The following is a 26290-nucleotide window of genomic DNA, read 5'->3' on the forward strand; positions in this document are numbered from 1 at the left end:
GAATAATCTAAGAGGTCTGATCCTAAACTACCCAATCTCTTATTTTTATTTTTTGGAATATATTATTACCCCATCCTGGCAAGACATGGGTATAAAAAAACTAAAAACGACCCCCTTATCGGTTTGATACTCTTACAAAAACAAAAAAAATTATATTATAACTATATTTTATTCAATTTTTAACGAAACATTTCATCTTATTTAAACTGCATAACCAAATATTGCATAACCAAATGAAACCTTACAAACAAAAGTTCAATAAACTTGCCCTGAAAAAGAATACATATATCTCACATTGAGACACGAGGCCACCTCGTAAGTTGCAGAGACATACAATAAAACAACAGATGACACTACATGCACACTACCGCTCACTTGCATCTCCGATACTCTTCCTCAAATCCTCATTTTCCTTGTTCAAATGCTCGATTCGAGATTGAAGAATGCGAATCATGGTTTGGGCACTCATCGTTTCAAACTTCAATGTCTCTCTCTCTACTGAAATTTTATGGAGCTCATTTTGCAATTCTTGTATGAATTTCAGGCAACTAGGAGGTACAGATGAACCAAGATTAGCAGGATCGAATGGAGGAGAAACTGAAAGACTATCTTTGGGATCGATGGATTCTAATAGAGAATATTCCACCAGTGCAGAGAGAAAATTTCTAGGAGCTGCTGTGGTCATGGTGGTACTTGTCGTCATGGTCAATGCTGTAGCTTCGGTGGTGGTTGTTGATGAACAATGATCTTGACTAATCCTAGTTGAAGTCTCGGAAACATTTGAATGGTTAGAGTTCGATTCGCAATGACGCCTTCTTTTATATATTAGAGGGAGTCTTGGATTAGCCATGGACCGTGAAGGACAATCATCAATTCTCTCACTCTTGCAGTCGACCGCTGCAATTTGAGAATCTCTTGGGACTTCATTAGCACTCCCAGGAGGAGCATCATTAATGGACCGAGTATCCTGCATCGATCAACCAGCATTGGAATGTAATTTTATGTAATGATGGTTGAAGATACAAAGTTTAGGAGCTACATAATACATGGTTAAAAGGCATCAAAGATAACGGATATATATATATATATATATATGAAGATAAGATACTCTATATCTGTGTCTGCGAATTATATGCATCCATTCATATCACTAGATCACAACCAATATCTATTATCTATGGTGAGGTGCACAATCGATATCACTCCACCTTGCCGGTTAATCGCATGGTCACGTCAACCTCTGCCGATACATTCTTAAAACAAAACCTCTCCTATCAAGCCCATAAACCTAGCAGGAGAGCAGCAGGATCATAAATAGGGATTTAAGGACAATGGTGTAATCCAATAGAACATTACACCATTAGATCTATGTGCTATGATCATCAGATCTATGTGGCATTCCCAACCAACAGAACCATATAATACAACGCGCCCTTACCCAAACTCGGAGTACTTCCTTGTGGCATTACAAATTTTATAAAATCCCTTTTCACATGCAAGAACCAAAGAACATTAAAGTCTTCTCCACAAATCTAAGGATAGTCTACTCCCTGACACTCATTAAACCTTAACCTCAAAAGTGCTCCGCTGTCAATCTTTCCTTCCTTGTTGATGCATCAACATTTGAAGATTATGGACTTGCTGACAAATCTTGGGAATTTCAATTTGTGAGAGTTACATAGCCATCCCTCTTAATAAACTGACAGAATTACAAAACGGCACGTTTCCAATCTCATAATTTTGTCTCCAACTTGTAACAAGTCTTAGACATAAAATATGACAACGGAAGAAAAAAGAGAAAGGCACCTTCTGTCTCATTGATTTTTTTAATAAATCAAATAAATGACCACAATGGGAAATTTTTAAAAGTGATTTATTAATTCAGCGAACAACCAATATGGAAAGAAATCTCAGAAACAAAATGTGCCTATACATGGGAAAGATTTTCAATCAAATCATTATTTGATCCAACGAAATTCAATCAAAATCTTGGTGCACAATGCACCTGCCTGTTTGAATGTCTGCACATTACTTGTGTTATCACTTCATGTTTTTGCAACTATAACATGGTACAAATCAGCATCTATAGTACAACACCTCAACGAAATGTTTGCTAAATTAAGCAAAAAAATAAAACTCAGAAAAAGAACATACCTGATCAAAATTATTCCCTTCAACAAATGAATCCTGGCGGTTCTCAACACACTCACCATAAGTCTCAAAATTTGCGCTATGGCTATTCCCTTCAACAAATGCACCAAGGCCAGCTTCTTTGACACGTGCATCATGGCTAGCTTCTTTAGCATGTGAATCCGGGTCAGCTACCGCTTGAATCCTGGCCTCTTCGCCAGGAAGAAAAGCTGGTATACCATCATCCCATTCCTCTTCAATAAAGGGTGCATATCGATGGCTATTTGGTGGCCCTATGTTATTCTTATGGAATACTCTACACAGCACATAGGCATCCTTCACCAAAAGAATAACACAAAACATAAAAATTTTGACATTAAAATAATAATAGTGGTGATGATTTTGATAATAATGACAAAGATCACAATAATAGCATCTATATGTTTTCACTTTGAACTATCAATATGACTTGCGAACCCAAAAATAAATTAGTAGGTTGGGGTTGAGAGGTTTGACTCATCTAATTAAACTGTTGGGTTGGGGTTAACTGATATATGATCCAAACTCGATTTGATACAACCTGAACCCACACGCTTTAAAGTTGATCATTTTATCATAACCAGCGAACCCAACAGTAAAATAGCGGGTTAAAGTTGAGGAATCTGACTCTTCTAATTAAATGGCTCATATACATGAACCCGACTAACCACAACCTGGACCTGATAAAGAAACACGAGTAGCTGGCCGTATTTTCAGTTAGCAAAACAGAACAAAACAAAAATGCTTTCTGGCTGCTGAGAAAGTGCATGAAACAAATAACTTTTTGAACCCCTAAATTGAGATTCTCACTTCTGAGAGAACCCCAGATAAACACTCTCATCCGGTTCCCTAACATCAACTAGATGTCCCAAACGGTGTGATTTTTCATTACTTTTATCAAAAAAAAAAAAAAAAAAAGAAAAAAAAAGGTGTGATTTTTCATACAGTGAAACCAAAACACCAGAAGCGTTCCAAATCACATTTCACCTCATTTGATATACTTTTCCCGACTAAACAAAGGTAAAAAAATGCATAAAAAAATTAACCACATTTTTGCCACAGCCTCACCTGCGTGACTCCAACCCGAGCTTTCTCCAATTCCTCCTCAACAAGCCTGTACTCGTGCATGACCCAATTGGTCCGTAACCCACCCGGGCTCGCCCACCATGAAAAACCAGAGTTTTCTTCAGCCCCACTATCTTAGATCCGTGACGGATTTCCCGGTCGTTCCCCGTCGCCTTCCAGTACCCTTTGTTTGTAGCTCTGTTCATTCTCGCCCCATTGCCATACTTCTTATCCAATGCACTAAAAAAGTACCACTCTTGGTCCCTGGTCTTCAACCCCGACTTACCTAAACACCCATTTAAAAAAATAAAAGAAAAGAAAAACAAAGTACAAAAGAATCCATTTAAAAAATATACCAATTACAAGAAAATCAAATATAACAACCACTTGCAAACCACCGAAAAAGATTATTGCTCAAAGAAGGAAACGCATAGACAGAAAGGAAAAAAGAGAGCCAAAAAAGATGTAAGCGAGAAGGGGAAATTCTACGCATCCACTGTTCACTTTCACACCTCACACCCATACGGCAACCACAAATTACAAAATCAAGAGATAGCTTCCTCGAGAGGAAATGGCTATTATACGTATATATTGTATTGGTGAATATAATTATATTCGTAACAGAACTAGCACAAAGAGAGAGGTCACCTGCGAGGTCCCAAGGCTCGCTTTTGTAGATGTCGACCTCGGATATGGCATTGATTTGGAAGCGTTTGCCGCTGACCTTGCGCTTCAGGTAATATATCACCAACTCTTCGTCTGTAGGGTGAAATCTGAACCCCGGTGCCAGATATGCCGGCGCTGTCGCGGGCGTTGCCGGTACTGGCGGCGTGTCACGGCCCATGGTTGAAATTGTTGGTCCTTGGTAGGAAACGAAGGCTAGGGTTTTTGGGGTTGGCAGGGATGACGCCTTTGAGTGAGGCTGAAGAAACAAAGGCGTACCTTCGATTACAAGGCACAATGCGATTTTCCTTTTCCGTTTCTTGTTTTTTTAATTTTTTTTTTGTCTTTGCTGTTGTGTACTTGACTTCTTTTTTCCCGGAAATGGATGCAAGTAATAACTCAAAAGACGGAAAAATTCAAAATGCAATCAACTAACCCAAATATGGAAAAGAGAAACAAAGGATAAAATTAATTAAACACGCTGCGATAATACAGAAGATATAAGCATTTTCAGAATGAAAATATTTTAATCACAAAATAATTATATAAAGTAATTTCATAAACTGATATGGTTTGATGCGATTCGTCAGACTAGAAAATTACTTTTATTATCTAACGAATTAGATAGAATCACATCAGTTTATGAGATTATTTTTATGTAATCTATTCGTGTGACTCTAGCACTCCTCTTGAAACTATATATTACCCTACCAAAGTTGTGTAGATTAATGTTTTCAAAGCAATTAGGAAGTGTATGAAACAAATACTACTAATCTGGCCTTCACTCAAATAGTAGGTAGCTTCGAATTAATTTAATTGGTCTAACAATAATATATAATATCCTTGCTGTAATTGTTGCGTAGAATCTAACTACTACAAATGCTCATCAGGAAAGTAATTAAGTTTGGAGAGAGATTTGTATGGTAAATGATGACTGCAATTGCATGATCTCTTCCTGCCCAAAAATATATACATTTCCTTCCCTTTTTATCATCTGAAATCCGAATATATTCCATCCCATAACGTGTGGACAGTGCACATTCCAGAAAAGAGAAAAGGTCGAGTGAAAACTGGGAAAGTGCAGGCAGCAAAGATCGGTTTGCTGGCCGCTATTGCTTCTGCATGACCCTGAAAAGCACCAGACGTGCGGCTTTGATATTGCCAGGATTTATGTGTGGAACCAATGATATGTCAAAGACTATACGATAAGTACGTTGTCATCGGATTCTTGACCCCGGCAAGAAAATTCTTGTTGGTGACTTCCAAAATTATGATTCGTATCATGATTGGTTAATCCTGTCTTCTTCTTGAATCCTTGATGATCTACAGTACGACTTGTGTGAGTACCAAACCCTTTATATTTGATCATAGTCAGCAACCGTAAAATTAATATACTACCTTATAACCGGTACAAAAAAACATTGAAGAGGTCTCTTATAAGATGAAGTCTAAGATCATGTGAACGATGTGTGAGGGTATCGAATAATGTCCCTTTTGTTTTCATGAACATCATATTCTAAATCATACGACTGATCAAGTCTAGAGACTGAGATTTCTTTGATCCCTGCCAGCTTGCTTATAAGTTAAGTACCACCCTCAAATATCAATTATAGCTACATTGCATTCATGAACTTAGAACGCAAGTTACATTGCCTTGCCTTGCCTTGCCTTGCCTACTAAAAAAGACAAAATGCTGAAGTTCAAACAGCTAGCTGAGCTGTCTCTTTATATCTGGCCGCCCGTGCCACTAGCCGTGATTCTGCATGGAGTGCCCATCGCTTTCCTTTCTTCCTTTTTTTGTTTTTTTTTTCTACTTTTACGTGTCAATTAAATGAAATATGGAAATAATTTTTAAATTTAAGAATATCCGTTTAAGATCGGGTCGTTGGTCTAACTACGGTATAGTGACGGCGATGTATGGCGGGACCCAGCATGTCGGATTCAGATGTTTTTTAACCTTACTTTCCAGGAATTCCAATGGATTAATCAGGAGATGATGCAGGCAGCTGCTGGATTCTGCCTGGTAGATGTAGTTGCGTGTTGGTTGCATGGTGAACACTTGTCTTCCTGTGGCACTGCTAGTAGACTTTACTTGCCGAACACATACTCCGCAAAGGCATAGCTCACCTCTGCTCCTTTGCCATTGCAGGCGCGTAAAGTAAACACTCATTTTCTTTGGCTTGGCTCCTTGAGCTGGACCTCCTAGTCCTGGCTCCAGTTCTCCTCTCAAATATAATTTGGTAGTTCGTTTATACTTCCAAGCGGCTAAAGATACGGACTCGTGTACACGTATGGGACAGACACAGGAATAATATTTTCATTTTAGTGAACAGTAAATCACTGTTCATGAGTCGTACACTGAATCTGTGTCTCTGTCATAATCCTTGTGATAATTTTACATCCCATAAGGAAAAAAAATCAATTGCCTCGTAAGTTGGCGCATAAAGCAAGTGCCATTTGCAATGCAAATGGGAGAGTATTGACTTTCATCTGCTGGCTTGGCCATTGGGCTTATTAACCTAAACGTAGCAAGCTAGTCACTGTAGCCTGTGGGAGAGAAATTCGATCTGAAGCGGCGGTGGGAACTGGGAAGGTGCCAATTATGCACGAGGGTACAAACTACTAAACGTCAAAGCTCTCCGGGTACAAGGCGCCTGCAAAGGCGCGTGGACGCATCGAACGATCCGAATCGCCATTTTTGCTTGTTTAACTATAAAGTCTACAGTGTCTCACACGTACACTACCCGCCAACCCCACCACCGCTGTCTCATCTGCCCCACGAAATTTCGCATTTTGTTCATCGTTCTGAACCCTCGATATCTCTGAACCGTGTTTCTAATTTCAAGGTGTGTGTTTTGTTAATGATTTAGATGGAGAAGAGAAATGAGATACAACAATTTACAGAGAACTGAGAAGAGGAAAAGAAAAAGAGAGTTTTCGAGTGGTGTAAAGAGGGATGGGCTCTCATTCCAAAGGAAGGAATAACAGTTATGATTACTCGTTCAAGATACTGTTGATTGGTGATTCTTGTGTTGGCAAGAGCAGCCTTCTTCTCAGTTTCATCTCCAACTTGGTTCATGACCTGTCCCCCACCATTGGTACACAATCTGTCTCTTCCTCTACATTCTCGTCAACATGAGTTCTTGTGTGTTCTGTTTGAAATTCAAGAGCCAGTCGTGCCAAAAAACATTGCTTATAAACTCTTCGGAAACATTGAGGCTTTTGTCTTTCCAAACTGTAATTTATTTCTTGGTTCTTTGAGTGGTTCAGCATGTACAGCTCAGTAGATTTTTTAGAAATTTTTACTTGCAGAAACAATATTTTTTTCATGTGTTCAGTATGTAAAATTTTCTGGGACTAGAATTGGAGACTCGGTAAGTTGTAAGTGGCTTCAACGAAAGGGCTAGAGAAGGTGATTTCTTAAATCAGGATTGAAAAATAATATCTGTGTTGTGTAGGACGCATGACTCTCATGTTTGCATAGTGGTTATTGGGCATTCATAGGGTTGTTATGAATTGAATTGCAACTATATAGAAATAGGAGATTGCACTTGATGGAAGCTCGAGGACAATATTTCTTATTTTATTTGACTGCTTAGTTTCAGTTCTGTGGATGGATCATGGAATGACTCAGAGTACCATTTTATTTGGCGAAGGGCTTTATATCTGTTATAAACTATTCTATTCGTGTCCATTTAGCCCCCAGGGTTCAACATTTTCTTTCTTTGTATGTGGCACCATTGATCTTCATTATATTCTCAACTACTTCCAGGTGTGGATTTTAAGGTAAAGCTGCTCACAATTGGTGGAAAAAGATTGAAGCTTACAATTTGGGACACAGGTAACTTGCTAAATCTATTTGGAATCATATCTTCATTTTAACTTCCTCCAAGGAATTTTCTAGATGATTTTTATTGTTTATACATTTGTAAGTGAGAGTTCATAGGAATAATTCACCACTCTCTTCCTTCGATGCAGTCATTGGTTTTGATGCATATATGGAGTTTTTTTTTTCGTACATTAACCAATCTCCCCATAAAGACCTTCTATGGCTCATTGATTATTTCGCCCAAGAAGCAAGGATATCACTAATTGAAATAATACCCGAATGATCACAAAAATTTGATTGCTTTCACAAGTTTTGCAGAGATATTGCACGAAAGGTATCCTAGGGAAAAAATATTGCAAATTCATGGCGAAAAAATGCTAACCGATGGGTGTCTACACAAATCTGTGAATTGCAATGTAGAGTCTACACTTGATGAAGTGTTAAATAGGAGTAAATTTTCATATATCATAGGTCTAGAAGGAAGGCAAGTTTTCATGTTATCACTGCCAATACTTCTTTTCTTATATGGTTTAATGCTGTGAAAAAAAATCAGCCCTACTATGTTCAGACAAATACCAAATTTGATTTTGATTTTTCTGTTGTCAGTTAGCTGTAATTGGCTTTCTAATAATCTGTGTTGTGTTTGCAGCAGGACAGGAAAGGTTCGGAACGTTAACAAGCTCTTACTACAGAGGTTCTCATGGAATTATTCTCGGTATGCCACTTTAATTGTGAGAACATATTGCTTGAACATATAGTTTATGTTGGCAGTTAAGTAGGTTTATATAATAAAAATATTGAAATTTCTTAAGCACAAGATCTTGTAATCATTTATGCTATTCGCTCCAACGAAGTACTCTTACTTATGCATGTAGATATTCTGCTTTTTTGTTTTGCTTGTCCGGCATTGTATAGAACTCCTTGACATTTGGTTCTCGTCATGAGATATGGCGCATGACAGTTACCTAGTACTGTTAGCTTCTGTTTCTTGTGATACATAACTATACCAGGTCTTATTTATTTATTTTTTTTCTGACCTCTGTGCAGCTTTATTAACTTTACATATAGCAGGATAGTTTCTCAGTTCCACATCCTCATTCCCTTTTCTTGCTATCACGTTGGTCTTACATTTGTATGCAATAAAAATAGGGCACGAAGTTGTTCAACGCATTTTCATGTAGTCATGCTTATCAACTAATGAACTTTTTAAATTCCATGAGTTTGGGATCATGCTCTTGCTATGATGATTGGAAGTCTAACTGGTCTGTGATATGTTTTCTCACTTTAGTGTATGATGTGACACGGCGTGAAACCTTTACAAACGTGTTGGACATATGGGCAAAGGAAGTACAGCTCTACTCCACTAATCATGAGTGTGTCAAAATCCTTCTGGGGAATAAGGTTGATAGGGTGAGTTGTATGTACACCATCTTTTCCTACTTTGAAAAGACAATTGTTTGTTTGTGAATAGCAGTTCAGCGACTATATATAAAGTGTATTTAGCGCTGAATTTATTTTTATATTAATTGAAAATGAGTACATCTAAGAACAGATATAAGCTTCATGTTTCCAACCAGCTGGGGTTTCTTGGTCTTATAGTGTGAAACATATTCTCAGGATACAGAGAGGGCTGTAACAAGAGAAGAAGGATTGGCCCTTGCACAAGAACATAAATGGTTTTTTCTTGAATGTAGTGCAAAAACTAGAGAGAATGTTCAACAGTGCTTTAAAGATCTCACATTAAAGGTATTCCATTTCAACGAAGCTTGCATTGTTTAACTGTCATCTTGTACATCAATGTGCATCAATATAGCTTGTGCCACACAATGTTCCACTTTTTTTTTTTAATGTTCACGATTCTATTGGAGGAAAAAAGTCTGCCCTGTTTTGATCGATGATAACGGATTGCAATTTAGATGGAATTAAGGCATATTGAGTTGAGCTGTTTTGATTGATAATATTTCATCTAAACCATCCAGCCTATGTAGTGCAATACTTCTAGAATGACGCCTTTCAAAGAATGAAAAGAGTAATTTTGTCCATCATACAATTTTGATTCCTTACTGCAAGAGTTTTCAAGATTCACTAGCTAATAGCAAGATTACCTTACAACCTGAAGGGTCTTCTCACAGTGGTGCTTATAAATATTAAAATGATAAGCATTCTTCTATGACCAAGAGAATTGCTTACAGATTTCTAGTGGAAAATGTACCTAAGTTATATAAATTGACACCAGAAGTTTACCACGTCGATGTGAGCTCATGGGGAAGATCAGCCTGTTATACCGCCATGAATCTCCTATTGATTTGGTTTGACCGCTAAACATCAGGTATCTTTATAATGCAGTTGGACAAAGCAAATGTTAGGTCTGATATGGTCTATTATACAAAGAAAAACAGGTTAGTATTAATGGTAATGCCATCCAAAGCCAAAGATGTCAGCTTGATTTCTGCTGAGGTCAGACAGTCGTACTTTCATGTTCTCTAACCTCTTAGAAAGAGGATCATTGATGATGAAAAATGAACATTTATTTTTTTGCCTGGAATTGTTTTAAATCCATTTGTCATCCTCATCAATTTATTTCATTGGCTGTTATTTTTAAGTCAAGTGTTTCATGGCTTATTTCTCATTACATTCTTTACACATTTTAACCAGACTAACCCATTATAGTTACAGATACTCGAGGTTCCAAGTTTATTGGAAAACGGATCCGCAGTTGTGAAGAGACAAATTTTAGCACAGAAGAAGGTAGACCCAACATCTAGTAGTACTGGTGGTTGCTGCTCCTGAAGTAAATTGATGCAATATAAAGCTACAACACAACAACTAGAACTTGCTGCAACAAATTAGAAGACCTCAAGAAGTGGCTGAATGCTATCAGATGACTGCATCATCTCAAGACACACCTTCACAATCTGACGGGCAAGCGTTTTCCAAATCTTTTTCCCACTTCTATAATAGTTTTGCAAAATTTTTGGGAGTCTCGTGACATCTTGTAGTTTTTTTTTTGAATAAGACATCTTGTAGTTCATGTAAATAGGTGGTGGCCTTGAGTTTACTTTGACGCATTTAAGATTACTTGTAAACATGTGAATGAAATACATGAAGTGGAGTTTTGGTTGTCTCCGAAACTGTTTCTAGTATACATGTCCAGATACGAGATATTTTTGCAAGTTGCGACATCATCATACTGGCCTTCTACTTTTCCTAAGACTCTGATTACCGCCCACTTATTTCTCAAAACTGTTTATTTTTCTCACAAGTGAAGTCGTTTATAATTATTTTTAAGAAGCCAACAGTACGAGAAACTGTGATATTTCACTCTCCTCGTTTGTTTTTTTTTTTTTTTTCTCAACAAGCATGCCTGTGTGTGTGTGTATATATATATATATAAATTAAGATGAATTCAAGGTGGGTCATTGCCACTATCTATATGAATAATACAATTAGGAATTCTAATGGGGGTATTCAACCAAAAATCATTTCAGTCGCTGCGCATTGTATCACTGAATACCTATATAAATTTTGTGATCGGTGTATTTTTCTTATCCTTCAGTTTACCTCGAGATGAAGATTTTTATTGACTCTCCTCGTTTCATTAACACTATTTTTATTTTTATTTTTTTAATGAAGGAATTTACTGTTCATGCTAGCAGCACGTGGCAGTACCACATCAGCATTTACAAAACTCCCGCGTCCCTATCATTATTCACTTCTTGAGCATATTGAACGACTCGAGAATTGAAGGGTTCATAAAGAGAACTCGGGACATCATTATCTAGAACATTAAAGTTTCCTCGAATGCTCCACTGTCAATTAATTGCGATTCTCCTGTACAATTGTGTCGTCTTCTATATGCTCTGTAAACAACTGTTTTAGAAAGCTACTTTTTGTCATTCACAAGGTATCCAAATGGACAATCGAGAGATCATGGGATGCATCAAGAAACAGAATATAATCCGGCCAAAATCAACGAGGACGCCTGGGTTTTTATGGGGGCCCTGTGCATATAAAGGGCACTAGACAGGCGACATAGTTGAACAAACAAACCAATGATATATAAGAAACAACGTTGTGTTATTAGACAACTGTCTGCCGGCTTGCTTTCATTGAAATGATCCCATTGCTAACAAGGCCTTGTTACTAATGACATTTACTGTTCTGGTTGTTTTAACTTTTATTTGCTTATTTTCTTAGGAAATCTCACCTCTTTGGGCCTCCTATTGCTATATAGATCTAGGCTATATGGTCTATTTCCATCTCTTGGTGGGGGGGACTGCTGCGGGGCCAAAAGGGAAAAGTCCTCCTTGCTTGCACTTTCACCATTCTAATGGCTTCAACCAGCCACCACAGGGGCCTAATTGCCTATGCAACGTTGATCGCCATCGCCATCTTTGTTGCCAGGGCCAATGCCATTGATATCTTTCTGGAGTGGAATGTTGCCCTTGACAATACCATCCAACCCGTGTCCCAAGATCAATCTGTATGATGAACAACTGTAACACCTAAAATTGCTTTTCTTTGACCTGTGCAAAATGTGTATGCGTGAAGTATCGCGTGCTTTTGACTAACCATGAGAGTACAATGCTTGTGTGAACAGGTTATCACTATCAATGGGAAGTTCCCAGGACCCCTTATCAATGCCACAACCAACGATTTTGTCCACGTAAACGTCTTTAACAACATGGATGAACCTCTACTCTTTACATGGTATAGATTCGAGCTTGTTTTAATTTTTCAGAGCTTCATGGTTCTGTAAAACAATGTGCATTAAAAGGCAAAAGAGAAATATCGCGAATTTACCTAGCATTTGACAAAGAAAACCGGCGTTGATTGGTATTGCAGGAATGGCATACAGCAAAGGTTAAACTCATGGCAGGATGGAGTGTCCGGCACAAACTGCCCGATCAAACCCGGCACAAACTGGACTTACGTGTTCCAAACCAAGGACCAGATTGGCAGTTTCTTTTATTTTCCCTCCATTAACTTCCACAAGGCTGCCGGAGGGTTTGGACCCATCCGTGTCAACAACCGTGACGTCATTGCTGTTCCCTTCCCAAGCCTGAAGCTGAATTCGATCTTCTAATTGGTGACTGGTTTTATGATAACTACAAGGTGATTGGCTTGAAAATCTCTTCATAAGCGAGCATTTTTTTGGTCAATTTCTTTATATGGTTCTAACTTATTTTTCTGGAAAATCAAATTTTGATAAGAGTGTCAGATCAGTGATGAGCAACAAGCTAACAGCATTTCAGGCTATCCCTGATATCACTTTGATGAACGGCAAAGGCCCTTATGGACATTCATTTTCACAAGCCCATGAATCTTTCAATGTTATAAAAGGTACCCCAAAAAGAAAACAGATGTTGTTCGTGTGGATGTTTTCAAAGTTACATGGCACATATCACACTGAGATGGCCCCCCTACAACTCGGGCAGTTGCGCCCAGGGTTCATAAATATTATGTACTGAGTTTTAAATGCATGTCATGCAGGCAAGACATATAGGTTCAGGATATCGAATGTTGGAACGACATTGAGTTTCAATTTTGGGATTCAAAACCATAAGATGCTTTTGGTTGAAACAGAAGGGTCTTACACCAACCAGATCATATTGGAGTCCTTGGACGTGCACGTTGGCCAGTCCTACTCTGTTCTTGTCACAGCCGATCAAAAGGACGCTGATTATTACATTGTGGCAGCTCCTAAGCTGCTCAACAACACTCTTCATGAAAGCCTTGTGGGTGTTGGGGTGCTGCACTATTCCAATTCTAATACAGAACCTAGCGGGCCTTTGCCAAGCGGACCTGACCCATTTGATCTGGACTTTTCACTGAATCAAGCTAAATCCATTAGGTAATTGTGACGATGTCATTCTTACTTTTAACACAGACCCAACATTTGGAATGCTCCATTTTAAGATCTCACGTCCCTAATTGATTCATGGGCAGGTGGAACCTGACCACAGGAGCTGCCAGGCCCAACCCACAAGGAACCTTCAACGTATCAAATGTGACACTGTCGCAGAACTTCGCTCTCCAAAGCTCCGAGGCCGAAATTAGTGGCGCACCACGTTATGTCGTCAACAATGTGTCCTATTACACTGTAGAGACCCCACTGAAACTAGCCGATCACTTTCTCAACGGGTCCAATGTGTACCCACTCGATCAATTTCCTGTTAGATCTGTCAATGCTAATGCAGCATATGGAATTTCTGTCGTTACTGGGATTCACAAGGGCTGGATAGAGCTTGTTTTTAAGAACACGTTGAGTATCATGGATTCTTGGCATTTTGATGGTTACGGGTTCCATGTGGTTGGGTAAGTACTGTCACACATCTCATAAATCTTCTCGATCCATATATACTACCGTTTGATGTTTTGAATGAAACGTCTGCTTAGGTTTGGTATTGGAGAATGGACATCAGATTTGCGCAGCACTTACAACCTTTTTGACCCTGTTGTCCGCTCTACCGTGCAAGTGTACCCGGAAGGGTGGACTGCAGTTTATGCATTCCTTGATAACCCTGGAATGTGGAATTTGAGGTCACAGCTCTTGAAACATTGGTATTTGGGCCAAGAGCTCTATGTGAGAGTTCATGACGCTGATCCTAATCCTGCCAAAGAGCGACCGCCCCCTGAAAACCTCCTCAAATGTGGTTAGTGTATTTCTAATAAGCTCCTCCTCCTTTGGCTTTTTAACATCATTAATCCGAACAGACTTAAATTTGTTCCTAAAATGACTCTTTTCTTGCCTGTTTACAGGTATATTCGAACCCTCTATCCCCTCAGCTCCAGCTGTTGCACCATCTCCCGCTCCCTGGACAGGGCCGCCTAGATATATTAGACCCATTCCTAAACAGTATTCATGATGCAATCATGGCTACGTATAGACATTGTAACCTTACTGTATTGAATTCTCTCATTTTGTCTGGCACCCAATACCCTGCTGCAAAGCTTAATACTGATCGTTATTTTGTCATATTAACGATTGTGACCCAGCAATGAGAATCTATACCATATATAATTTCTTTACTTCCTATACTTATCAACCGTCAATTTTCTAGATCAAAGAGTACACATCGGACGAGTTGTTTCAATTGATCAGCCTAATTGACAGCCATACTAAAAGCAAGGTTAATAACTTAATAGAATAGAAAATCTTCTACGTACAATTGCTGACTGATTTGTTTTTTGGTTTTGTTGAAAAAAGGGCTTTGTAATTGCTTAAGAGTAATACTACATACTCTCATTTAAAAAAAAAAAAAAAAAAAATAGATCCACCATTAAAAAAGTTGATTTTCTCGTATAGATTCAAATTTATTAATTTTTTTAAAAAGAAGTGCACGAATTTGCCTACCCTAAAACTGCATAAATCATTTTTCATTGGTTTATAAATATATCGCTTATATATGACATATGAGTCTAAGATTAAGCTTTACGTTAGACGTACGTGTCGCATCGAATCTAGCATTTTCTGGTGTTAATTTAATTTCCTATAGCTATTCGCTATCAAGTGCTGGAATATTCTTGTATGCCGTGAGATTACCTATATTTTTATGCAAAATGACAATGGGGGTTGTTATCAGCAACGGGAAAGAGAAAGCAGCGGAAAGAAGAAGATACTTGAGCAGCAACAGGGCGCCAAATAAAATGGGTTGGAAATAAAAGAGAAATGGAAGATGATGGGAGGAAGATCATCAGAGAAACAAATAAAATTTTTTTACATGGATCAACGGTATACACTAGGAAGTCTAGATGTAGCGGGATCAGTGTAGCAAAATAGAAAATGAAGATAAAATACATGATCCATTAATGGAGCCACATTTTTCACAAGAGTAGTACTATTTTTTACAAATAGTTAGCCATTTTTAGAGTAGTCGGAGTTTCATATTGATTAGGAACTGTTCTAATTAAATTGAGACTAGCCATTTAAAAGTAAACTAATCAATAAATCAGCAGCAATACGTATAATGATTTTGAAACTTTGGAATCGTGGAACAAACGGGACGTTAGTATTGGATATATAATTAGATCGCAACATATATATATATATATATATATATATTTATATATATATATATTATTGGCCCCAAGAGTCGAGACAATTAGAAGTATGCTGATTTCTTCGGTAGCACCAACATCTATGCCATTTTCTTGATCTATGTATTCATCTTCTTATGCATGGCTCTTTGCGCTTCCTGAACCTACGTTTGACTGCTTTCTTATTTTTGGTTTTGTCTCAATCAAAACCAAGTTGGGAACCTAAGGCTATATGAAGTACAATATTTCCCGGCTCCTAAATGTGTAATTAAGGCAGGGCAGCAAGAGGGGCGCAGAATAATCACATGACAAACAAAGCCCATGCAATGGCGTGGCTTTGTGATCGTCCATTACTAATCGTGTGGGCAGTTGCGCTTTTTCTCCTTCAAGTAGCCAATGGTGCCGAGATTTTTCTCGAATGGCATGTCGCGATTAACACCGCAATCAAGCCAGTGTCTGTGGACCAACCGGTATATACATATATGATATTTGCATCTCTCTGAGCTAAAATTGCTGACCCTAAATTGTTTTTAGTTTGATCTTTACAATATCTTAATTACAAACCTGTGCTTCATACAGGTTATTACCATCAATGGGATGTTCCCTGGACCCCTTATCAATGCAACGACCAATGATAACATCCATGTCAACCTGTTCAATAATATGGATGAACCCCTGCTGATAACATGGTATTACGTACTCCCCTTCTCTCTCTCTTTGAATATCGCATCTCTGGCCACCTCTCTTGTTACCCAAAAAGAAGAATTGGCCAAACTAGATAGAGTAGTGTGCTGAAAAAATCTGATATAGTGAACATAATTTTGTAATACAATATGCAGACGATAAGGAAAGAACATAGACAATGCATCCAAGTTAACAGGGTGTGTTATGCAATCTCCAATTGTATTTTAAAAAAAAAAAATGTGTTAAGGCTTCTAATATTGAAATGAAGAATATAAGAAAAAAAATGGTAGTCATGGTGGTGGTGGTGGTGGTACAGGAACGGCATACAACAAAGGTTGAACTCGTGGCAGGATGGGGTGTCAGGCACAAACTGCCCAATCCAACCTGGGAAGAACTGGACATATGTGTTCCAGACCAAGGACCAAATCGGAAGCTTCTTCTATTTTCCCTCCATCAACTTCCATAAAGCTGGAGGTGGGTTCGGGCCAATTCGAGTTAACAATCGCCAAGTCATCCAAGTACCATTTCCCAAACCTGAAGCTGAGTTTGATCTTCTCATTGGGGATTGGTATCAAACAAGTTTCAAGGTAATTCCACTACTTCAGTACACCAGCTTCTCGAGTTTCAATTTTGGATTTCCAAGTTTATTGCCGGATACATGTTCCTATATAATTCTCTTCAGATATTGAACGACAAACCCAGTTAAAAAAAGAAAATGTTACAGGATGTGAGGTCCATGATGAAGACCAATCTTGGGGCCTATGAGAGTCCCCCTGATAGGATGCTGATGAATGGCAAAGGTTCATATCTGGACCCTCTTGCACCAACCCATGAATCTTTTACTGTCACACAAGGTACAGATTAAAGGAAAGTGAATGCGCCATTGAGCTGAGCTTTTATAGTCAAATTGGGCTATTCTGCATAGTTCTTAACTTCTATTTTGGGTATATTACAGGGAAGACTTACAGGTTTAGGATATCGAATGTGGGAATCGCGTGGAGTTTCAATTTCAGGATTCAAAATCATCGAATGGTGCTGGTTGAAACAGAAGGATCATACACCAAACAGATAACGTTGGATTCTCTGGACGTGCATGTTGGACAGTCCTACTCTGTTCTTGTCACGGCCGATGGAAGCCCCGCAGATTATTACATTGTGGCAACTCCTAAAGAGTATGATGCCAAAGAATCAAACGGGGTTGTGGCCGTTGGTGTGCTACATTATGTTAGCTCTACCACACCTGCAAGTGGGCCTCTTCCAAGTGGCCCTGATCCATTCGATCTTCATTTCTCCATCAATCAAGCTAAATCCATTAGGTAACATTTTTTTTTAATTATATATGAAAATAGGACTCTTGTTTTGAGAAATAATGAAAGGCATGAAACATGTCTATAATTAAAAGAAAATGTATGTTTTAGAATATTAAATATAAATCAATATAAATTTGTAATTTTTTTCATTTTGGTACCTAACTTATCAGTTATGATCTCCTCTCATATTATTAATATTATTATTTTTATTTTCCACGTGAAGATGGAACATGACCACAGGCGCAGCGAGGCCTAACCCACAAGGAACTTTCAATGTAACAAATGTAACTCTGTCGCAGACCTTCGTTCTACGTGCATCAACTGCAGAGCTTGACGGTGCTCCTCGCTACACCGTTAACAATATCTCCTACCTGACACCCGATACGCCACTCAAATTGGCTGATCACTTCCTCAATGGGTCTGGGGTTTACGTACTCGACGAATTTTCAACTAATTCTACCAATCTTGAATCCATGGGAGTTTTTTTTGCAAGTGGGAAGCACAAAGGTTGGATAGAACTGGTGTTTAAGAATGATCTAGACGCCATGAATACTTGGCATCTTGATGGTTTCGGCTTCTACGTTGTAGGGTAAGCATTCTACCTCGTCACTGATGATTGAATCATATGACCGACCTTTACGCGGTACGTTCGCATGCATGACACGAACAATGTACCAGAGAGCTGTATATACGTTAGTCGTTTACTGATTGTTAGTCGTTTACTGATTGTGCGCTCGTTTAAATGACTATCTCATGCTATATATATAGTGCTTTGCTTTACGTGCTAATTTGTTCTTTGAATGATCCGATCATGTAGCTTTGGCGAAGGAGAATGGTCGCCTAAGTCTCGCTGTAGATACAATCTTTTCGACCCTGTCGTTCGTTCAACCGTTCAGGTTCTCTCTCACTCTCTCTTTCTAGTTTAAATTAATTAGTAGACGTTCTTCCCTCCTTCCCAGGGTACGTAATTAAAAAGAAGAGCAGCAACCAAATCGTCGATCCAATTAGAATTAACTTAGTATCGTTTGAAGTACTAAAATATAAATGAGTGATATATAGTCTCTATGAGTGAAAATAATAATTAATCTACTGAAACAACCAAGGACTAGTTAATGATGGCTTGGGCATTAGGGGATTTATGACAAGAGATCGATATGTTGAAACGTTTAGGTGTATCCAAGAAGATGGAGTGCAGTTTATGCATATCTTGACAACCCAGGGACGTGGAACTTGAGATCACAACTCTTGAAAAATTGGTACCTAGGCCAAGAACTCTACCTAAGAGTTTTCGATGCTGATCCTGACCCTGCCAAGGAGCGCCCGCCACCAGATAACATTCTTCTTTGTGGTATAACTGCTTCATCCCTCGCATCCTCCCAATGCTTTATTTATTTTACTTATACTCTAGATCTGATCTCTCTCACTCTCTCTCTCTCTCTCTCAATTCTGTATTTTTATATCTGTTTTGTCCAAATTATGTTATGCTATCTAGCTTTTTTTTTTTTTGTTTCTTCTTGTTGTTTGATGCAGGAAAGTTGGAAAGTATGGCACCGGCCCCTACACCCGCAGGGTCGGCTAGTACTGCACCGTCTCCACAAATACAAATAGCATGGTAATACAATATATATATGTTGAATCAGTACTAGTGCTTATATAAACATCTCGATCGATCGATATGTGTTTTATGCAGTCTTACATTAACTTATTGTCCTTTTCATTTAACTATCGTCTTTCTCATGTCTCTCTTATTGCTTGTACTTGGCACGCATGCAGGTTTCACAGCGCCGTAATTTTTCTTGTTACAGTACTTCTCTACATATTCTGATCAACGTACACTACTAGCCAGTAAGAGATGATATACTTCTTCACATAATTCGAAAAGTCATTGAACTTAATTGGTTGTATTGTCATGATCAACTACTAGTACTCTTTCTCTTTCTTGAAAACAATGTATTAATCGCACGAGCTAGGCATGATAATATTAATGCAATTAATTACCCAATTTTAATTTTCAGAAGTGCTGATCTTTGTAATATCAACAATTTAGATTGTGTTTGGTTGTTGAACTAAATATAACTCATTTTAATTCATCTCAAACGGCTAATAATTGATGGAATCCAATATTTTTTCAACTTCCTCTAAAAAAAATTAAACTCATATTAACTTACTTCATACATTTCATGCAACCTAAAAACTAGTTAAACTCATTTCAACTTAAAAAAATTCAACCGATTTGAATAGGACCCACAAAATACTACTATTCATGCACAACTTAACTCAACCCATCTTAATTTTTTTCTAGGATAATTTAAGTACTTAAATTAGAAAATCTGATTAGGCCAAATTAGTTTATTCAATATTATAAATAAGTTTATTTAAATATTTGAAAATTGGTCCGATCAGTTAAAAGGTTATAGTATTTAATTACTCAGTTGTGAAATTTTGCAAGCTAATTAAGAGAGGACCACAAGCAGGCCTAAATTAATTCCCTCTTCCTGTCAACGAATGGTTAATTAAAATCACATGACTTCTCTTACAGGCAGAATAAATTAAACAGCTATATGATCGATATAGGATGCACAGTATATATACTATATAGTATGGAGCAGCTATAATATATATATATATATATATATATATATATATATATATATATATATATAGATCAGACTGAAAATTGAAAGGATTGTTAAGAAACAAGGTGCATCCTGATCAACATCATGAGTAATTAATTCAAGACACGACTGATCATCATGCTTATATATAAGAATGAAACTAAAGAGTCGGTTAGATATTAATGAAAAGAGTGGAACTTAAATTAAGAGTACTGTTCCATAATAAAAATACAAGAATAATGCTAGCAGGTAGAAGTCTCAAATAGACAAGTTTCATATAAATTTTTTATAAAAAAGTAGATCCTACTAATAAATAATAGTTTTTCAACATGAGTACTTTTGTAAGGTGTGACCCAATTTTTTACAAGAACTTGTATGAAACTTGTATAAATCATTTCTCAAAATACAATTAAAGTATTAATTCGAATTTAGCGTATTATTTTAAGAGCATGTTACTTTTTATTTTAGAATATTTGTTGCTTTTAATTAATCAGCCGTGCTCACGAGACACATTTTAAATAACTTTATATACATAGTAGTTATTTAAATACATTACATCAATAAATATGATTAAAAATAATAAAATTTATAATATTACATTAAAATTTCAAAGTTGGAGATTCATAAAATTGTTAGTAACATTATTCTTCTTTTTTTTTCAATTGGTGAATATATAGCTCACACACACTACAGAACGTTAATCCCTAATTACTTTATCCACTACTACATTAATGTGTGTGTGTGTGTAGAGCTGACAGTGCTCGAGGTGCATGCCATTAATTCAGTCCAAAAATCGTCCGCGCGCAAGATCATTCTAATTTGGTTATGTGGTGACAAATAATTATATTCTCAATATCGCCAATTCGTGTCGGCCCGGAGAACAATTTCATGATCCTGGGCTCATGAGGGCTGGCTTTGTTGCGATCGATCTCTCTCTTTCTTCAAGAAAAAATAATAAAAAAAAAAAAAAATCAATTTTTGGTAATTTGTGGCTCATGATATAGACTTTATCTATGGTTCGTGGAAAAATCTTTTTTTTTTTTTAACGCGAAACACGTACGTAGAATGCTCTTGCTATATTATTATTATTTTTAAATAAATGATATTTACAATCGCACCGCACACTCTTTTTAAAAATAAGAGAATAAATATGAGATCCATATGAAAAAATTAATTTTTTAATAATAGATTTCACTCTTTTTAATTCAAAAGGAACGCGTAGTACTTACACAATACATGATTGTTACTCTTTATTTAATAGGTTTTACACTTTATATTCTAAATCTTCAAAATTAATTTATTATATCTTCAAACTATAAAAATGTATGCAGCACCCTCGCTAGCTCCATTAAGACGATCTATTCATTCACCTCACTTATTATTATTTTTTTATTTATCTTAACCATTGATAATTATTAATGATCTATTGGACAAGTAAATTCTAGAAAATGGAAGAGATAGATACATAAAATTAAATTTTATAATATTATTGAATATTTAATATTGTCAGCAAGATGCACACAAATAGTAATAAATTAATGTTGTTAGCTACACTTTATGTCGTTTATTATTTTTGTTCCGCTCTAGATCTAGTGATCAATCATGTAAACGATCTACAGGATCATGGCCATGGTCTATCAGCCAGTTAATTATGGATATGGGAATTAATTAAGACTTGACCAAAAATAAATGCAAAAAAATAATATTCCAAATTTCACATTCTAATCAAACTGCTGATAGAATACGTAAGAGATCGAACTAGTAGTCTAAAATTTCGTAACATCGGTCGTGTCGTTGTCGGGAATGGTATATATACTAAACTTCATGAAACACGCCAAATTAAACGAATACATGATCATGTACGTTATATATGGAGACGTGAACAACATGCAATGCGTTGCCTTGATTAATGTTTATAAGAGGGATCCGGCCTCATCTTAACAATTTCCACCTTAATTTTGACATGCTCGATATTCTATATTAATCGTACGTACGTACGTGGTGCTTACGGAATTTCATCTTTCACGCATGCAATTCCTCCATGCAGTTTATGAGGGGAAAAAATAACTAATTATAAAAAAAAAATAAAAAATAAAAAATAGAGTTTTGGTACTTTGACCGCACCCCAGCAATCACTGCTGCCGGCAGCCTACCATTACTCTATTAGAATTAGATCAAGTGCATTTTTTTTCAAGTTCCAACATCCAAGTTTGTCTCCTTAACATATATTATAATCTTCCGAAAAGACACCTCGAAATACCATAATGTCCTTTTTTGGGGTCTGTACATATATATCTGTGTGTCCAGAACTGCCAGTTTTCCCAATTTGGTAACTTGAACAGGAAAAGAAAAAACTGAAGTTTACAGTTGTAGGAATTGAGGCATTTCTTTGCGAGATTCTAGTTTTTTGGGAGTACATGTTGGAACCAACTATGGAGATCGAATGCCAAAAAATAGATTAATCTAATTGTAAGTGATTTTACGCACGCACACTCATTTAATATAATTGGTTAAAAAGTAGATTTTATTGAAAACAGTACTAATTAAAATTTATAATATGAAGACAACAATATTAACACGCAGATTGGTATGCAAACTTGTTTGTACATAACAAAACTCTAAAAAATAATAGCTAGAACAAGGACATTCTCTCGTCACAATAACTCAAATCTTGCCGGGATAATTAGTATACTCATCAAACCTTCCATACATTCTTCTCATAATTTAAGCGTGTGGTATTGGATTAGAAAGAAATTAATGCACCCTTATGTACACTACGAAATTTGCCAAACTGTCAGATTTTAATTAACATCATGATTGCCTAACTTGGCACTTTCATCTGTAACCTCACAACTTTGCATATCCTATTTATCTCAATGAATCGACCAAACTCCCAAATTAGCACAATGCTCAACAAGGCACTGTCATTGGTAACCTCTCAAATTGCCCCTCTCTCTCTCTCTCTCTCTCTCTCTCTCTCTGAGGTAGACAGACACCTAAACTTACTCAAGAACAGCTCAATTAGCTGATAATGAGGATTAGCACTGCCACAAAGAAGGGACGAGAGTATAATTAATTATGTCATGAAAGACATTATTGCTCTTACAACAAATTCTATCCGTACAAATTAGCATCTGTACCTGTTAAATATGAACCACACTGGTCACGAAAATAACCCTCTGCCCAACTTAATTGCACTTTTAACTTAAACATATATATATATATATATATATATATATATAGTTTTCCACTCATCGGCATATATATATCTGATAGCTTGGTTTCAAAACAACACTTGAAATCCCACTTACTTCATTAAAAATGATTTGATGCAACCTAACTTCACGTACTCTAAATGTCAGTAGTTGAATCAAGTGGCATGGGAAGATTCAGAAGCCATGGGAGAAATTTAAAAGTTTGTGGGTCTGGATGACAGCATAGGTTTGCTTAGGTGTAAACTAACAGAGAGGTGGACCAAACAAAGAAAAGAACAAAAATAGGTAGATAAGAGCATTTCTTTAGTATCACTTTGTTATGGAAAGAGAAAAAAGGAAAGGACAATAAGTGGATTCATGTGGGAATAGCAGTTACTTACTGGCTTTCTATTCTTTTATTCTATTCTTGTCACTGGCTAATATATGCGATGTCAAAGAGAGAGAGAGAGAGATCAGGCTTTCTTGTAATTGAAACAATGAAACCTAAACCATGACTTGTTGGTTGAGGTGGTGAGTGTTGACACCCAAACCGAACACCTTTTTTTTTTTTCATTCTCTAAAAGTTTTTATCACATTCCTTCCCACTGAAAAAGAGCCAAAAACCAATCAAAAGAAGAGGAAAAAGGCGCCGATCATGCACTTTTCATGAATTATAGGGCTTTCAGAACACAGCTTCGCTGATCTGAAGCAAAGAAATTTAACTTGTCCATGAAACAATTGCTAAAGACGAAAAAAAAATTGAAAGAATCTTATGGTTTCTGATGAATGGTAAATATCAAGGGCAAAAGAAAAAAAAAAAAAAACAACTAAGGCAATTCGGCTCAAATTAGCTTCGAGGTCAATTTTGTGGAAGATAAACGGTGAAACAATTTAAAAAGTCTGACCCTTTTTAGTAGTGACAGTCCACCAAAGTCCTGGCGGAGAAGACAAGAGGTGGTTGCTGCTGTTTTGGTTGTTGTTGTTGCTGCTGCTGCTGCTGCTTTGTTGCAAATGGGAATTTGGGTTCCCGGTGATCATCTTCTGGGGCCGGAAGGTTGAGATCCAAATCCAACGATAGCACCGTACGTCTTGGCTTCTTGGGTTCCTGATCTGGCTCCAAGGGCGCCATTGGTGGAGGAGTAACGGTAAAAGTGGTATTGAATTTATTACCAGTAATAGGTGCCCTGTGCCGTCTCATATGGCCACCTAAGGCCTGCCCGGACGTGAATTCCACCCCGCAAATCGAGCACTCGTGAACCTTGTTAGACGGCCTGTTATTGCCGCACAAACCTCTACTACTGGATTGAAAAGATATAGAAGAGAGATGATCATTCTTCTTGAACTGTGCTTCTTCTTCATCCGAGGATAACAAGAATTGCTTCGATGACTTTTCCTCGGCGGACATGGCCGCGGCCTTAGGCTTCTTGTGACTAGCCCTGTGTCCACCTAGCGCTTGGAAGGAAGGGAAGGTCCTGTTGCAAGTCTTGCACTCGTAAACATAATACCCGGCCTTGCCAGTGCCGGTGGCTGCCGCCTCTAAGAATCTTCGACTGTTAAACTTATAAACACCGCCACCGCCATCAGCGTGATCTTTTTCGACTTGTTTCGGGGACTCCCGGGATTGGCCTTGAGCAAGAAGGATAAGGCAATTGGCCATGTCCTCTTCTTCCTCGGTGCTGAACTCTTGTAGTATTTCAGCCGAAGTGGCAGGAGAGAAGCTGGTCATATTGTCATCAGCGATATCATTACTTTGATCACCACCATCGCAACCGCCGCCGCCTCCGCCGCCTCCGCCGCCGCCGCCGCCGCCGCATCCTTCTCCGTCTGGGTCTACATGACTGGGTGAATTAGCAGTGATAGAGGGAATTAAGGGAATAGGGGATTGAGGCCTTTGGCGCTTGGTGCGCTTCCCTTTGATCACGACGTGGGTATTATTCTCCTTAGACCTCAGGATGGCTTCCTCTTGAGCAGCCTCCATGCTCCTCCACAGCCACGAAGAGAAGAGGGAGCTAACCCCGATCAGAGAGGAGGAAAGAGAGGTTTTGGAGGTACGGAGGAAGCAAGAGGGAATAAGAGAGAGTACTGGCCGGGCTGTGTATGTATGTATAATAATATATATATATATATGTATTATATATATAATATTAAAGTTATATAGTGATCAAGGAAGGTTTGGGAGTGAGAATGGCAGCCATGGATAGAATTAATTAAGAGTAACAGCGAATTAAAGACTCGTAATATTTCTTGGGTTTGTGGCCTCTAGAAGCTGTGATATTGCGTATATGTGCGTATATTTATATTAGAAAGCCTAATTAATTGGAGGTGGAAACTTTGGAATTGGAGTGTAATGGAGAGAGAGTTAGAAATAGATTTACACAAAATCGAAATTGAACGAACAAGTTCAACTAAAAGTAGCTAAAATTAGAGGGAGAGGGGTTTAGACAGTTTGGATTGGGAGATCAGGTTGTAATTAGTTAAAAGCCTAGCTAGCTAAAGGTATATTAATACTCCGTCTCACACTCTCTTTCTCACACTTCGCCAACGCACTTCACCATTTGAAAACAACCCCCACCCTAATTAATTTAGCTTAGTTAATTTCCAACCATATAATTATCCTAGACTCTCTTTAATTTAATTTAAAAAATAATAAATCCACCTCGGTCCCAACAAGCTGGTTTTGGGGCACCTTCCTATAGATAATCAATGTCCTAATTATATATA

General features: G+C 37.6%; 5 protein-coding genes across 8 annotated transcripts; 3 read left to right on the plus strand and 2 right to left on the minus strand.

The window, feature by feature from the left end:
- Positions 1-188: 188 nt before the first annotated feature.
- Positions 189-4223, minus strand: LOC121263448 (NAC domain containing protein 50-like). The gene is given in 5 exon segments (XM_041166346.1): positions 189-967; positions 2155-2466; positions 3238-3326; positions 3329-3520; positions 3883-4223. Coding segments are annotated over 5 exon segments (1392 nt in total). The 5' UTR covers positions 4079-4223; the 3' UTR covers positions 189-364.
- A 2226-nt stretch (positions 4224-6449) lies between these two features.
- Positions 6450-10716, plus strand: LOC121263454 (ras-related protein RABC2a-like). Of its 4 annotated transcripts, none has more exons than XM_041166365.1 (6): positions 6450-6995; positions 7670-7738; positions 8379-8441; positions 9015-9136; positions 9344-9472; positions 10397-10716. In XM_041166365.1, the coding sequence occupies exons 1-6, from the start codon at positions 6854-6856 to the stop codon at positions 10514-10516; spliced, it is 645 nt and encodes a 214-aa protein (XP_041022299.1). In that variant the 5' UTR covers positions 6450-6853; the 3' UTR covers positions 10517-10716. The 4 variants fall into 4 exon arrangements, with proteins under 4 accessions (XP_041022299.1, XP_041022292.1, XP_041022315.1 ...); XM_041166358.1 differs by having other exon boundaries at positions 6463-6995; positions 8376-8441; XM_041166381.1 differs by having other exon boundaries at positions 6469-6995; positions 10403-10716.
- Positions 10717-12003: 1287 nt separating this feature from the next.
- LOC121263478 (monocopper oxidase-like protein SKU5) lies at positions 12004-14657 on the plus strand. Its single transcript, XM_041166391.1, is given in 9 exon segments — positions 12004-12209; positions 12327-12436; positions 12572-12783; positions 12786-12841; positions 12940-13069; positions 13220-13580; positions 13676-14044; positions 14126-14382; positions 14489-14657. Coding segments are annotated over 9 exon segments (1755 nt in total). The 5' UTR covers positions 12004-12056; the 3' UTR covers positions 14596-14657.
- A 1435-nt stretch (positions 14658-16092) lies between these two features.
- On the plus strand, positions 16093-19339 carry LOC121248216 (monocopper oxidase-like protein SKU5). Its single transcript, XM_041146617.1, has 9 exons — positions 16093-16236; positions 16346-16455; positions 16767-17037; positions 17175-17304; positions 17406-17766; positions 17984-18349; positions 18578-18656; positions 18931-19208; positions 19291-19339. Exons 1-9 carry the CDS (start codon positions 16093-16095, stop codon positions 19337-19339), a joined length of 1788 nt encoding a protein of 595 aa, XP_041002551.1.
- Positions 19340-24299: 4960 nt separating this feature from the next.
- On the minus strand, positions 24300-25656 carry LOC121263487 (zinc finger protein ZAT5-like). Its single transcript, XM_041166402.1, has 2 exons — positions 25409-25656; positions 24300-25357 (listed from the first exon to the last, which is right to left on the minus strand). Exons 1-2 carry the CDS (start codon positions 25545-25547, stop codon positions 24480-24482), a joined length of 1017 nt encoding a protein of 338 aa, XP_041022336.1. The 5' UTR covers positions 25548-25656; the 3' UTR covers positions 24300-24479.
- Positions 25657-26290: the final 634 nt, after the last annotated feature.

Source organism: Juglans microcarpa x Juglans regia, chromosome 1D (genome assembly GCF_004785595.1).
Source record: "Juglans microcarpa x Juglans regia isolate MS1-56 chromosome 1D, Jm3101_v1.0, whole genome shotgun sequence".
NCBI classification, from domain to species: Eukaryota; Viridiplantae; Streptophyta; class Magnoliopsida; order Fagales; family Juglandaceae; genus Juglans; species Juglans microcarpa x Juglans regia.

Excerpts from the sequence above, each read along its gene's own strand:
- LOC121263454 (XM_041166358.1), top strand. The coding sequence starts at position 6,854 with ATGGGCTCTCATTCCAAAGGAAGGAATAACAGTTATGATTACTCGTTC. Across the intron at positions 7,739-8,375 it reads GCTTACAATTTGGGACACAG|CAGGACAGGAAAGGTTCGGA; the intron begins GTAACTTGCTAA and ends TTGTGTTTGCAG. Across the intron at positions 9,473-10,396 it reads TTAAAGATCTCACATTAAAG|TTACAGATACTCGAGGTTCC; the intron begins GTATTCCATTTC and ends AACCCATTATAG.
- LOC121248216 (XM_041146617.1), top strand. The coding sequence starts at position 16,093 with ATGGCGTGGCTTTGTGATCGTCCATTACTAATCGTGTGGGCAGTTGCG. Across the intron at positions 16,237-16,345 it reads CAGTGTCTGTGGACCAACCG|GTTATTACCATCAATGGGAT; the intron begins GTATATACATAT and ends TGCTTCATACAG. Across the intron at positions 17,305-17,405 it reads ATCTTTTACTGTCACACAAG|GGAAGACTTACAGGTTTAGG; the intron begins GTACAGATTAAA and ends GGTATATTACAG.
- LOC121263487 (XM_041166402.1), bottom strand. The coding sequence starts at position 25,547 with ATGGAGGCTGCTCAAGAGGAAGCCATCCTGAGGTCTAAGGAGAATAAT. Across the intron at positions 25,358-25,408 it reads TATCACTGCTAATTCACCCA|GCGGCGGAGGCGGCGGCGGT; the intron begins GTCATGTAGACC and ends GCGGCGGCGGAG.